This window comes from Lactuca saligna, chromosome 6, assembly GCF_052625555.1.
Source record: "Lactuca saligna cultivar CGN05327 chromosome 6, ASM5262555v1, whole genome shotgun sequence".
In the NCBI taxonomy this organism is placed as follows: Eukaryota; Viridiplantae; Streptophyta; class Magnoliopsida; order Asterales; family Asteraceae; genus Lactuca; species Lactuca saligna.
The window spans coordinates 42,092,310-42,107,093 of NC_136422.1; the positions used below are offsets into that span (position 1 = coordinate 42,092,310).

At 34.5% G+C, this 14,784-nt stretch overlaps 1 protein-coding gene across 1 annotated transcript; it reads left to right on the plus strand.

The window, feature by feature from the left end:
• The first annotated feature begins 6,369 nt into the window (after positions 1-6,369).
• On the plus strand, positions 6,370-7,134 carry LOC145001889 (uncharacterized). The gene is made up of 2 exons (XM_078961221.1): positions 6,370-6,487; positions 6,601-7,134. Exons 1-2 carry the CDS (start codon positions 6,400-6,402, stop codon positions 6,888-6,890), a joined length of 378 nt encoding a protein of 125 aa, XP_078817347.1. The 5' UTR covers positions 6,370-6,399; the 3' UTR covers positions 6,891-7,134.
• Positions 7,135-14,784: the final 7,650 nt, after the last annotated feature.

Genomic DNA, 14,784 nt, shown 5'->3' on the forward strand with positions numbered 1-14,784 from the left:
AAAGCTCCTTCGTTAGCACATATCAAGGTTTGGGGTTGCGAGGCTTTCGTAAGACGAGATACTCACGACAAGCTCGAACCTCGTAGTGAGCGATGTATTTTCATCGGCTACCCACAGAAATCCTTTGGATATCTCTTCTATAGACCGAAGGACAATGTTGTCTTTGTTGCGAGGAGAGGAGTTTTCCGAGAGTGAGAACTCATAAGCCAAGGGGACAGTGGAAGGAAACTCTACCGCTGGCGCTCAACCCGAGGAGGAAACTCCGGTTGAACCAATTAACGTATCATTACCTCTTAGACGTTCCGAAAGAGTTAGGTTTCAACCCCAGTTGTATGGTTTTCATATTACTACAGAAGGGGACACATATATTAGTGATAGTACACTAATAAATCTTGATGAACCTAATAGCTATAAGGAAGCCATGGCAGGTCCGGAGTCTGCAAAATGGAAAGAGGCAATGGATAGCGAGATCCAATCCATGTATGATAACCAAGTTTGGAATTTGGTTGATAATGTGCCTGGACGTAAGACCGTTGGGTGCAAATGGATCTTCAAGAAGAAGACCAACGTGGATGGAAAGGTACACACATTTAAAGCGCGATTAGTTGCGAAGGGCTTTACTCAAACTCCCGGAGTTGACTATGAAGAGACCTTCTCACCAGTTGTGAAGATAAAATCTATTAGAGTGATGTTAGCTATTGCCGCATTTCATGATTATGAAGTTGGCAAATGGATGTCAAGACCGCTTTCCTTAACGGGAAGTTGGCTTAGGATATTTACATGGCTCAGCCAAAGGGGTTTGTGGATCTGAAGCATCCGAATAGAGTGTGTAAGCTTGAGAAGTCCATTTATGGACTAAAGCAAGCGTATCGCATATTGAATCTTTGCTTCGATGAGAAAGTCAAAGAGTTTGGATTTGTACGAAGCGAAGATGAATCGTGTGTGTATGTCAAAGCCAGTGGGAGTGTAGTAAGCTTTCTCGTTCTATATGTCGATGACATATTACTCATAGGAAACGACGTCCCGACTCTGCAGGAGGTTAAGTCCTGGCTCAGGAAGTGCTTCGCTATGAAGGACCTCGGAGAGGCTTCCTATATTTTAGGAATAAGGATAGTAAGAGAAAGAAGTAAGAGACTAATAGGACTTAATCAGAACACTTACTTAGAGAAGGTACTAAAACGTTTTAGTATGGAAAACTCGAAGAAAGGAGAATTACCGATACGAAGCAATGCCAAGTTGAGTAAGACTCAAAGTCTGAGTACTGAAGCCGAGATAGCTAAAATGAGCCGAGTTCCATACGCTTTCGCAGTTGGCTCAATCATGTACGCTATGACTTGTAATGGCCTTGATGTAGCCTTTTCTTTGAGCATGGTTAGTAGATATCAAGGGAACCCTGGCAGAGCCCATTGGATTGCCGTGAAGAATATCCTTAAGTACCTTTGGAGGACGAAGGAATGGTTCTTAGTTCTCGGAGGGATTGATGACTTGAAGGTGCGAGGGTATAGTGATGCCAGTTTTCAGACCGACATGGACAACTACCGTTCGCAGTCGGGCTGGGTCTTTACCCTGAATGGAGGAGCAGTAACTTGGAAAAGTTCCAAGCAGGAAACCATAGCTGATTCAACGTGCGAATCGGAGTACATTGCAGCGAGCGAAGCGTCGAAGGAGGCAATATGGCTAAAGAACTTCATTGGTGATCTTGGAGTTGTACCTGCCATAAAAGAGCCCATGGAGATTTTCTGTGATGATGAAGGTGCGGTTGCCTCGACCAAGGAACCGAGAGATCATGGTAGATCACGACATATCGACAGAAAATATCACTTTATTAGACATCGTTTAGAAGAAGGACAACTCGTAGTGAAGAGGATATCATCAGAAGATAACCCAGCAGATCCGCTTACGAAGGGACTGAGTAGGGTTAAGCATTTGCAGCATGCTAGGAGTATTGGGCTGAAGGATGATATTAGCGTAGATTAGATAATATTAGAAACGTGTAATAGATAAATGTAATTAACATTTGATGATTAAATAAAGGAGTTTTATTTATAAGTAATGTTACTGTCTTATGTTAATTGTTTAACTATTGTTTCACTTTGCATGTTTTGACTTCCAGAATAATTGAGTTTATTTAGAATAATCGAATTGTTCAAATAGTCCACAATCGTTCATATGTCAGAAGTAGATATGAATGAAGATTGTCATGAATAGGTGTGTAGAGTGTCTAAATGGTGTTAGACATAGCAAAAGATTGCTGCAACATTCATGAGTTCTTATGAACTAGATTTGAGCATTGGAACAAACCCGCGCTTGCTGGAATCACCTTATGGAATGTGATAGTAAATGGGTGATCGCAAGACGATAATATCATATAGTCTTAAAACCTAGATATATGGTTTGTTATTGGTTAATTGATTGTACATTGATAATGCGAAAACGCATTAGTAACTCAATGTAATAAAATGCATTGTTGTGTGTAGTTGGTTAATGAATAAGTAAATGCATATAAGTCGAAGTTTATCTGTAACTTTTATCTTTGAAGGAAAAAGTGATATCTCGGCCACTCGATGATTTGATTTGACTTATGTGCCGGGCCCGGTCAGAACTGAATTGATGTGTTCAATTAAGTTCTATGTCAAATAAATCGGAAATCAAGAAACCAAATGCTAGACTAACTATTCCATAGTATTGTCAGCATGATATCTAACAGAGGACTGTACGATCCCTTATCTGAAGGACAAGATTGATTAGATCAGAGTTTGACAGCGTCTTTGAGAGCTACGATTTCAAATCGGAATGTACCTGCGCATATAGTTACTAGACTTATCCAAGTGGGAGACTGTTGGTATAGTGTCTAAGGCTGCAACTATATTAGGCAAGCATTTGACCCGATTATGCATGGTCCTTTTGGGTTGCCTTCACCATAGCAACTTGGTAGGATGATTTATTATGAGAGAATAGATATTATTAATATAATATAAGGAATAATAATATAGTTATTTGATTAATATAAGTCATAGATTAATTAGTATTAATTTGGTGACTTAAGGAAATTAATTAAATAAGAGGGTATAAACTGTCAATTGGTTGATAGTTGAACTTTCGACTGTAAATCCATATTGGATAGATAATGGACGGATTCTAGAAGCTATGGATAGCTTGAAAATCGTCCAAGGCATTATCTAAGGAATGGATTTGGATTGTTTTGAGTAATAGTTATCTAACTAGGGTTTGAGTTGTAACCCTTAAGGAGTCTACAAGTATAAATAGACCCTATGGCAAAGGGAATTCGGTACATCATAAAAAGTAGAGAACCCCTGGCGGAATTCCATCCTCTCTCCTCTCTCTCAAATCATCCTCTTTGCTAGTTGGTGTTTGTAAGCCATTAGAGGAGTGACAATTGTGACTCTAAAGCTCCAAAAACAAGAAGATCAAACAAGTGTTTCAAGGTATGCTTCTAACTCTGGTTTTGTGTTGTTCTTATACCTAATTAGCCATTAGAAGTCTTGGATTCAAAGCATGTTTAATAGAGAAACCTAGATCCGATCATTAGGGTTTGTATGCGCACTTAGGAATGTTCTTATGTACAAAACCCATCATTAAGACCTTGCATTAAGAGCTTTATGGACGTCCCAGGTGATAAAGTTCGAGACTTTATGGATCCTAGGCATATTTGGCCTAAGGATCTGAAGTTTGGGCTTAAGAGCTTAAGCCATTAAGAAGTTACATGGATTTGTTAAGCAACGAGGTTACCCCCCGTGTAACCTATGAGTACGCCCAGCGTAGCGGGCCAGTGCGCCAATCCCATTTTGTGAGCATCGTTGTACGACCAGCGTACCAAGAAGGGTACGCCCAGCGTACCCCCTCTGTGGCATTTTAATTGTGGGCTTTGTTTGTTTGGGCGGTCATTGGGCTAATAAGATTGGACCTTGATTGAATAGTATGGATAGAGTATTTTGGCCAATTATTATTATGGATCTTGGATCTAGGCCCATTTGGTGAGGAGGGCCCAATTTAGTAAATTAGGCCAATATTGGGCTTTGTAGGAGATTTGGACTTTGGCCTTGGCCCAATAAGTGAATGTATGTTTGGCCTAATGATTATTTTGTTATGTTGGCTAGTTCGGGATTTTCGGTGAGTCAGTGATTCGGGAATCTGCTTCTTCAGTTTAGAGTTTCGGCAATCGCGAGGTGAGTTATCCTCACTATATCAACAGGGTCTAAGCCACCAAGGTCGTCCCTTTATCGGATTGTAATCCAGGTATCGTTGTTATGTTATTGCTTTGTTATGTTTGCATCCGGGTATTAGGATGGTATATGCTAGAGACCTATTAGGTCGGTATCCTGTTTAGAGTATGTTATGATACATGATCTGCTAGATCGGTTTGATTGGATGTGAATTGTTATATGATTTTATGTTTATGTGCACATGGTTGTTTGACTGGGGTTGGGTTGAGACGGGACCTGCATTGTGTTGTAGGCCAACACACCCAGGGCGGACCGGTTATTCCGAAGGCCCAGCGAACGGTTCGGATAGGCTGTAGGCCCTACGAGGGCGGACCAGACATGCCGAGGATTGAGGAGTGGACCAGGCCGACTGAAGGCCCGACGCGGGTGGACCAGTCATACTGTAGACTCAGAGAGTGGACCAGGTGGGTTGAAGGCCTAGTGCGGGTAGACCAACCACACTGCACACTCAAGAGACATGACTAGACTCGGAGGGTGGACCAGGTGAACTGAAGGCCCGATACGGCGGACTAATCACACAATAGACCCGATATCCATGGTTGTTCTGTGATTTGTTATGATATAGCATGTTATGTGTGTATGGTATATGTGGTTGGTATTTTGGGGGTATCTCACTAAGCTTTCGGGCTTACAGTTGTGGTTTAATGTTTTTCAGGTTCTTCTGGAGACCGTGGCAAGGCAAAGGCGTGATCGTACCGCTCCTCGTGTTTATGTTTTATGATATGGTTCTGGGAATACTCTGATAATAAATGTATTGAAAACCTTTTTGTAATAACATTATGAAAATGGAATGTTTTGAAAAGTTAAAAATTTGTTGAAATTTTTGGTTGTTACATATTTTTTTTTACAAACGGTCAAGAAAGCAACGATCAAAAAGTATCCCCAATCAAATCTCCCGTCTTCATCCGTCTCCAGCTTCACGGAACAAGACACCCACCAGAAGGTGGGGCGGTGTTCACGCGTGAAAGGGGCTGACACGTTAGCTCCCACGCGTCTTTCTCCTTCCACTCCTGATAGCCTTATTGATATTGATGTGGGATTTGGCTTGCATCCCAATAGTTCCTACCATTTCCAAGATCCAGAATTCATAGAATAGTGTTTTAAAGGATGGTGGCGATAGCTGTCACACATATACAACTCTATCTAAGTAAAGACGGTGATTAACATTTCTTTTGTATGCCTTGGATCATTTTAAACATAACACATGGATCTGGTTGTATACTATGCAATAGTAGCGACACAATTAGCGGGTGGCGGTGACTTCGTTAAGTGGTACTTGCGGCAAGAAAAAAAGATAGGGGTGGATTTAAAGTCCTATGGCATGTACTCTCTAACATACGCTTTTCACATCACAAGTATTTTTATATTATTTCTTGTTGTTACCAAAATTTAATAATAATAATAATAGTAGTAAGGGGAAATCCACCTTCGATAAAGTCTTAATATTTTAGGTTAGTTTACTTATTAATTATAACATTTGTTTTTTGAACAGAAAAGTTCTGATTATTTAATTTTATACAATAATATGTCATTTTCTATTGGAAAAAATAAAGATTGTTTTGTTAATTTGGGTAAAATATAAAATAATTAGCAATTTTTTATTTAAAAAATAAAAATTAAGTTAAACCGTAAACTAATTCAAAATATTATAACTTTATCGGGGATTTCGCTTTTATTATTATTATTATTATTATTATTATTATTATTATTATTATTATTATTATTATTATTAGTTTTTTTGTAACAGCATTAAATTGTATAGAAACACTTGTTAAGGTGCAAATCGCATGTTTGAAAGTACACGACATAGTATATGGCAGAAGATCTAAAGTTTATCAAAATCAATGTTATCAAATGTGAACTTGGTTAATGAAAACAATTATTTGCCAAAATAAATAAATTAAACTAAATTAATTGACACATGTCACTTTGAGCATTATAAATTCAACAAACCAATAGGTTACTCAAGAAGAAAAAAAGGTAAAGCTGAAAAAAAAAAAAAAAAAAAAAAAAAAAAAGAAAAGAAAAGAATAAATCTTTGCTTATGTGCCAAGGTATACAACACATGTCCCATAAGCTTCAAAAAAGTTACTCTAAAATCATATAATATATATGGCACAATAAGATTCAAACACAAAACACGAATACGAAGAAAATGAGGAAGGCAACGACGGGAATATTAACATTATTTTTGGTATGTCTTCACCTTCATGCATCCTCAAATCCTTCAAAAATTGTCCATGGTACTGGAACATTGTTTATCCCTTTCATTTTTGTTCTTATCTTCCTTACAAAGATTCAAAAAACTACATCTGATAAGGTACAATTTATGTTATGTATCTTTAACATTGGTCAGGGGGAGTGAACTATGTTGATAGACGTGGAGGAGGTGGCGGTCATGGTGGTGGTGGTGGTGGCGGTCATGGTGGTGGTGGTGGTCATGCCCATGGTGGTGGTGGTGGTGGTGAGGCTCATAGTGTTGGTTCAAGAGGAGAAAGTGGAGGTGCAGGGCCTCTTGTTATCCCTGTATATGCAGGGGGTGCCCACCGGAAGACTGGAACCCACCATGGTCGGAACAATAGCAGTTGCGCTATTCCCCAGTTGAGTTCTACTATATTGGCCTTGTTCCTTTTATTATGTCTTTAGGATCACTTCGTTACTATGGCTGTGCATTATAGTTAAAAAAACAATAAACATTTTGTTTTTAAATTTTAGGGATATGATCATCATATATATTTTTTTATATATAGAAAACAAGCCCACACTGATCACATGAGTAACTTTAGGGAGAAGTCGTTCGTTTCTTTCTTGAATATGTAAATGTGAGAGAACATTGTAATGGACTAGTAGTTAAATGATACGTGTGTGGGAATGAACATCATTACATAAAGTGAAACTCGAGTCGATTTAATGATTTTTTAGAATGATTTACACATGCACTGAATATTCTAAGGCGTATACACTGCTAGGTCAAAAGTTATTTACTTTTTATTATTTTTTTTACGGTAGAATTAGTAGTTAGCGGTTAGTATAATGAAACTGTAAACATCTATAATAGAACTTTGTTGTCCAATTTAAAATGAAAAGTCTCTATCAAACTGTAAACATCTATCAAACACCTAGTCCCACATTTGAGTAAAAAGGCTTTTATGAGATTGATTTAATGATTTGATATTAATTTCACGTTATTAATATAAAGGCAATAAAATGATTTAATATTAATTTAATGTTATTAATATAAAGGCAATAAAGTCATCCTAGTTTTGCTTTTGCGAAAACGACCATTGTACATTTTTGCTTCAGACTTCTCAAAAATATCAAAATTAGTGTTTTATCTATGTTGATTTTTAATTATGGGAATTTCTTTCACTTTGTATGTGTCATACCTTTATTTTCTTTATTTTTCTTTCTTTCATCTAAAAGCCAATAAATGGGTGGGAAGTCTTTCTCTCATTTTTTTTATTAAATAATTTTTTTTTCTGTTTTATAATTTTTTAATTAATACTAAAAATAAAATTTAATTAATAAAAAAAAGCATTTCATTAATTAAAATAAAACTTACATTAAACCTAAAATTTAAAAAACTAGAAAAAAAAACAAAAAAAAAAAAAAAAAAAAAAAAAAAAAAAAAAAAACACAAACTAAAAATCAAACAAACCAACAACGACCTATGTAAAATATTTTTTTAGAATTTTTTCCCTCTTCTCCATCACGAGCTCGAGAGCTAGCCCCGAGAGATGATCAACGTTTTCCATCAAAAACTTCATACCCTCCATTTGTTGTCTCTCCGTCCACTCCTTTTTCCTTATTTCTTCTTTTTCTTTGTCGAAAGCCAAACGTTCGGAGAATTAAGATTATATCGATCAAACGACGATGTTATTTTCCGCATTTCGTCAATGTCTCCGCTGAAATCAGATACACTCGAAGTAGTCCCTTTTCCCTTTCTCTTGCTTTGTTCCTACCCATTGGGCGGACAATTTCTTCTAGCTCAAGTTCGTCATCCTAATTTAAATCTAGACCGACCCGAGCATCGGAGGAGGTTGTATAACCACTAGAGCCCATTTTCATTCGCTTTGATTGTTGGAATCCAAAAATAAACTCGTGCTCGTATTTTTTCCACCTAGAACATCGAACCAATAATTTCCAACAATCGTGCCACTCGAATGGTTTTCCGACTTCTTCAAGGTAAAACTGCAAAGCTTCTTGAAGTATTTGTTCATCCCCTTGGCCGCTTTTCCATTGGGTTTTAGGTTGTTGTACAACCCGTTTATTTTTTTAAACCCCCTTTGCTATTTCTCGAAACTTCGAATTCAGTTAATGTTTCGTACGGTAGTCGTCACCTTTTTCTAGCTCCTCTGGAAACCGTTCTATAATGCGAAACCAAAAATGGTCTCCCGGTTGTGCGTTTCCTTGTATCGAATCTTCAGAAATGTCAACCCAAGCTTTGACCAAAACTAGCTCTTCGTGTGGAAGCCATGCAATCGGCTTTTGTCTTCCCAGTTGTGTGACACCCTCGCGCACTTGTTTTTTCCCTTTACATCTTTGTGGGGGTTGTGCGGGTTGAGTTTCAAGAACCATCTCTTTTTCTTCCGAGTCATCCAATTCGTCGACAAGTTGGCGTTGTTGGTGAGTTTGGGTTTGAGTTTGAGTTTGGGTTTGGGTTGAGGTTGATTTGGCGATTGTTGATCCGGAAACACAACAAAGTTTGAAAACATTTGCGATGAAGCATTTGGAACTTGCATCGGGTAATATTGTCCAACATTTTGGTATTGGAATTGTAGTGGGGATTGAATGGAAGCATCAAATTAGGGGCAATAAACTCCTTGTGATGACGAATCGATAGCAAAAATGTTTCGAGAATGGATGTTTATACTCGAACCATGACTTTTTTCCTTCGATCGGAAGATGTGGTTTGATTGTGGGTTTTTTTTTTTTTTAGAAGGAAGTAGAGAGAGTAAAGGGATTGTGTGAATTTTATTTGATGGTAAATAGTTGTGTATTTATGGATGTATAAAAAAAGTTTAAAAAAATGGATTTAAATCCATTTAGCCGTTGCAGCAAAAAAAATATATTTTTTTACCATTGAAAAACGGTTGAATTTCAAAAAAAAAAAAAAAAAAAAAAAAAAAAACCCAATCAAGTGAAGAGCGAGAGTGCAGGACTCCCTCCCCCACGTCTTTCCTGTGTTTCCGTTTCTCCATGCGGGACGTTTCCCGCAGCCTTCCCCGCTCACCATACCGTTTGGCCTTAATGGCAAGTGGCAAGAAAGTCATGGTAATTGGAAACTTTTGGGGAAAACTACTTAGTTTCTATAAGATTCTAAATACAATATCTAGCTATCGACTATAGCCGGTTGGTTTGGTATCTTCCATTGTGGAATTAATTAGGTTGGTTTAAAGTTGGATATCCAAAAATTTAGTTGTAAGAATCCATGGTTTAATTTTTCGGATACGTAATCATATTCAAAATTTCATGGTCATATGAGTAAAAAAAAAATTAAGTGAGTAAACTTGTAAAAAAGTATAAATTATTAAATATGTATAAAAATAAACATAAATGACTAAATATATCCACGATATAAATTATATTACCCTTTGAATGCATTATCCCTTCAAACGACCAAAAACAACAAACTCTCATAGGCTACTTCTTTTGCCTCAAAATCAAATATCAAACTTTTACTTTGTTATCTTTGTTTTTGAAACCAAATATATTTCAGTAATTGACTATTAAATATTAAAATATAAAATAGTTTAAACCAACATCTATTTTTAATTATATAAAATGGATTTACAGTGAGGGGAGATATAGACTGTATTTGGCGCGCCACAGTTAGCTGATAAGCTAGTTTATTTTTTGAGCTTTTTTATTTTGTCATGTTTGGTAAGCCAAAAAATAACTTATAAGCTAGCTTTTTGAAAAACTACTTAGGTTGTGTTTGGCGCACCACAGCTAGCTGATAAGCTAGCTTATTTTTCAAGCTTTTTTATGTTGTCGTGTTTGGTAAGCCAAAAAGTAGCTTATGAGCTAGCTTTTTGAAAAGCTACTTAGAATAGCTTTTTAGGAGCTTTTTTAAAATTTTCCAAATACACCCCTTAATTAATTATAGAAACACATATTCTTACATGTCCTTTTATGTAATTTTATATATTTCAGCTAGCTTTTCAGCTAGTTTTACCAAACGTTATTTTTTATCAGGTAGCTTTTCAGCAATCAGCTAGCTTTTCAGCTATCAGCTAACAGCCAACTTTTCAGCTAGTAGGCCAAACATAGCCTTAGACTAGCTTTTTAGGAGCTTTAAAAAAAAAAATTAAATACACCCCTTAATTAATTATAGAAACACATATTCTCACATATCATTTTGTGTAATTTTATATATTTCAGCTAGCTTTTCAGCTAGTTTTTCCAAACGTTATTTTTATCAGCTAGTTTTTCAGCTATCAGCTAGCTTTTTATTTAAGAGCTAGTTTTTCATCTATCAGCCAGCTTTTGAGCTTACAGCTAGCTTTTCAGCTAGTACGTCAAACATAGCCATAATACACATTCAACAGCAGCAGTTAATGTTTGACTTATTTTTTAAACAACAATCAGTGAATCCAATAATTAAATACTAATAAACCAACATTCCTTTGCGACATTAAATGAATTTCATGGTCAAACAAATTTGTTGAACCGGCCTTGAAAACCGGTTTTCGGTTGGACCGTCATTTCAACCGGTTAAGACGTCAGTCTCGATCGAGCTATTTAATGTTTTTTAAATTGGTTGTTTTTTAATTTGCTAAATGAAATCCAAATAAACAAGTTCATATGGTTTTTTACCGCTTCTATTACACTGGTTCAACCTGGTTTTGAAGAAACCATTCGGTTTTATCCTTTTTATAACTTAACATAAAACAGATCGTTGTTGAACTGCACTCGTCCCCGTCCCCGATCCAACAGGTTCAACCGCTTGGTTCAAACCGTTTTTTAACATTGAATAGAATATGTATTCATATACTAAAGATATAAGATAAACAAAACAAAAAACACATCAGACACAAACCGTGAGCCACTAACAAAGTCTTTGTAATCTCATTTTCGTATAATAAAAAAATTAAAGATATTAATAAAAAAAAATCAGATATTGAATATCCAGAATATTCGTAAATTCAGAAAACCACTATTCTTATCTTAATCCGAAAAAACATATATCCAAAATTTTAGATAATTTCAATTCGAAATTTCATATTTCGAATACGGATATTTTTGAATATCCAGTAGCGGGTTTTTAAGACTATAACAAAGGAAAATACAATGTTAAAATAAATAATTGATAAGTTAAGTATATATTGTTGTATCTCGAATTAAGCCGTAGAATTTAAACTTAAAAGTGCATCTCACATTTATAAAACTTGCAAGTTGTAAATATTTATAAGAGCAACTTGTAAGTTGTATATAAAAGTAACGTAGTTTCACTAAATTTTATTTTTATGGTCATACCTTGGATATGTATTATTGGTAAATAATAAGGAAAGATTTTGGAAGGTAACTAACTGTTATGTTTATTTTCATTTGATCCTTATATATATATATATATATATATATATATATATATATATATATATATATATATATATATATATATATATATATACACCATAGAACTTGTTGTTTGTGTTCACCATAACCCTTTTGACCGGTTATTAACCGGCTATCAACTATGATAATCGATCAAAGGGTTATGGCGAGCACAAACAACAAGTTCGATGGTATATTGAGTACAAAAAAAGAAAATGAATCAAATAAGAACAAACGTAATAGTTAGTTACCCTCCAGAATCATTTTCTCCAAAAAGTTAATTGAAATTAAAGTTACAAAAGTATCAAAGACAGCAACCTTCTTTGGTCATAATGTACATGAAGAACGTTTCGGAGGGATAACTTCATTAAAATGTGGTCTATGATATGCTTACTGTAGTTAGCTGTCAACACCTCTCTGCAAAAGGATATGACTGTGTATGAGAGATATATTTATCAACATTAACATTTACCTCAATGTATTATGCTGATGTGTCTACAAAAGTTGTACAATCATTTAATGTATATTATGGTGATGTGTCTGCAAAAGCTCTATGATCATTTACACATATTGATGTTGTATCTTATACCATTAATTTGATCTTAAAGCAAAGTAAACTAAAAAATCACAGCACTTGTGATTCCACTCGTTTGTAGACTTGTCCATAATCCATGATACGATAAATCATTTGATTGGAAATGTATAAGTAATCATGAAATGCACCTGCTTAGTCAAGATTCCCCTAATAAATATTCAAGTGCATTACAAAGTTGTACATGTATGAATAATGTTCTTCATGGGTTATGTTTTAAAGAGAAGAAAGAATGAATCTCATAAAGTTCTTAATATGAGGAGGAGATGATGTAGGATTTTCTGTAATGAGTAAAGGAAAAATGACTCAAGAGGGTAACCAACTGTTGAGTTTTTCCTCATTTGGTCCATTTCCTGTAATCAATATACCATCGAACTTGTTATTTGTGTTCACCATAAGCATTTGACCGACCATCACAGGTGGTAGTCGATCAAAAGGGTTATGATGAACACAAATAACAAATTCGATGGTATATTAAGTACAAAAAAAAAAAGGAAAATTGACCAAATGAAAATAAACGCAACAGTGAGTTACCTTCCATAGTTATTTTCCCTAAATAATCATATAAAAAACATAATAGTTAACTTACTCTTCTTATTATATGTAACAATTTTAGGGATGATACCAACATTTATATATGTTTATAAACTAATTTGGTGGATGCTAACTAAACCAAGGTTCTAAATAACGTAAGACGTGACTTGGCAGCAATGTCAAGCCTCAAGCTTTTCCGAGCCTTGACGAGCCACGTCATTTGTAAGGCGTACCTTAAGGCGGTACTTTTGTATATAATTAATATTTTTATATATATATTCAACTATTATTCTATTTTATACACATATATTAGTTAAAGCGATGTTTTGGTAAAGCTTGGCGGCAAACACAAGCCTTGGAGTCATGGCAGACCATGGCGGAGCTATGGCGAGCTTTTTAGAACCTTAAACTAAATGAATACCGTGGATGCTAACTAATAGATGTAACAAAGGACGACTCTTTATGATGCTATGCATTTTGTACAACAGATCTCGTTCTTAATAAAATTATGTTATTATATATGGAAATTCATTAAACTAACCATAGTATCATGTGAATTTAAAGAAAATTTAAAAAAAAAAAAAAAAATTGGCAAATAACCACAAAATTTGGAATGGAGTATTACAGAATGAAAAAAAAACGTTTTTTTTTTCATATATATATATATATATATATATATATATATATATATATATATATATATATATATATATATATATATATATATATATATATATATATATATATATATATATATATATATATATATATATATATATATATATATATATATATATATATATATATATACTTTGGATTTCAGATTAAAATTTCGGAAATAAAACTATCAAATTTCCAAAACAAGTTACAAATTCAGTAAACACTTCCAGTATTTCAAGGAAAAAATTCGTTAATAAAAAGTTAAATAAACATATTAAATTGAAACTACATACGGTGTGTGGCAAAAAAATTCAAATATTTAATTGAAAAATGGTGATGTTACAGACTTCAACATAAATATTTGCAATAAGTAAATAGATTTATTTGGAAAACGATGAAAAAGAAAGTCTGAAATTTAAAGATTTGTCTGGAGTGTAATATTACATTAGGAAGAAAAAGAACATTTTTCAAAAACTAATAAAAAGTAGTTATTTTTCTTTAAAGACAAAATTGCAAAAATGGTCCCTGTGGTATGCATTGTTTTGGGGTTTCAGTTCAAACTTCGAGTTTTTTGGATTCATGGTCCTTTTGGCCTAATTTGTACTTAGAAATGGTCCCTTGATTTAACTTCCGTTAAGTTATTGTTGTTAACTCCCTCATGTGCATCTCACATGAGGGTATATTTATCTTTTCACATATAAATGACCATTTTTGCACCTAAAAAATATATCTTTTTTTAAATATTATTTAATACCTATTTATTTATTTTTATAATTAAAAAATAAAAAAGCTCTCTTTCTCTCTCTCTCTCTCTCATCGTCTTCTATATTGTAACTCATACATACACATATACATACTCTGAAAATCGATTATGCAAATCATTTTTTATTTTGTTTATGGGTCAGACTAACACCAACCACATCAGTCATCCCACCATACCTGTTGTGAATCGGATTTCAAGATCATACATTTTTCTTCTTCGCGAGGGTATATATTGTTTTGTTTTATACATGCTTGTGAGGAGAGGGATGCTCTGTTATGGATAATCGATTCAGAAGGGGATGAAAAGAACCTGAAATGTTTCATCAAAAGTGCAGAGAAATGACAAACCTTCCAGCCAGCTAGATAGAGCAGGAATCAAACCTCATATAAGATCTTTATAAGATCATCAACTACAAGAGTTTTAGAGAGAGAAAG

Bases quoted from the DNA above. Each gene is read 5' to 3' on its own strand.
- LOC145001889 (XM_078961221.1), top strand. From the start codon at position 6,400: ATGAGGAAGGCAACGACGGGAATATTAACATTATTTTTGGTATGTCTT. The intron at 6,488-6,600 runs GTACTGGAACAT...AACATTGGTCAG, and splicing joins TCCTTCAAAAATTGTCCATG to GGGGAGTGAACTATGTTGAT.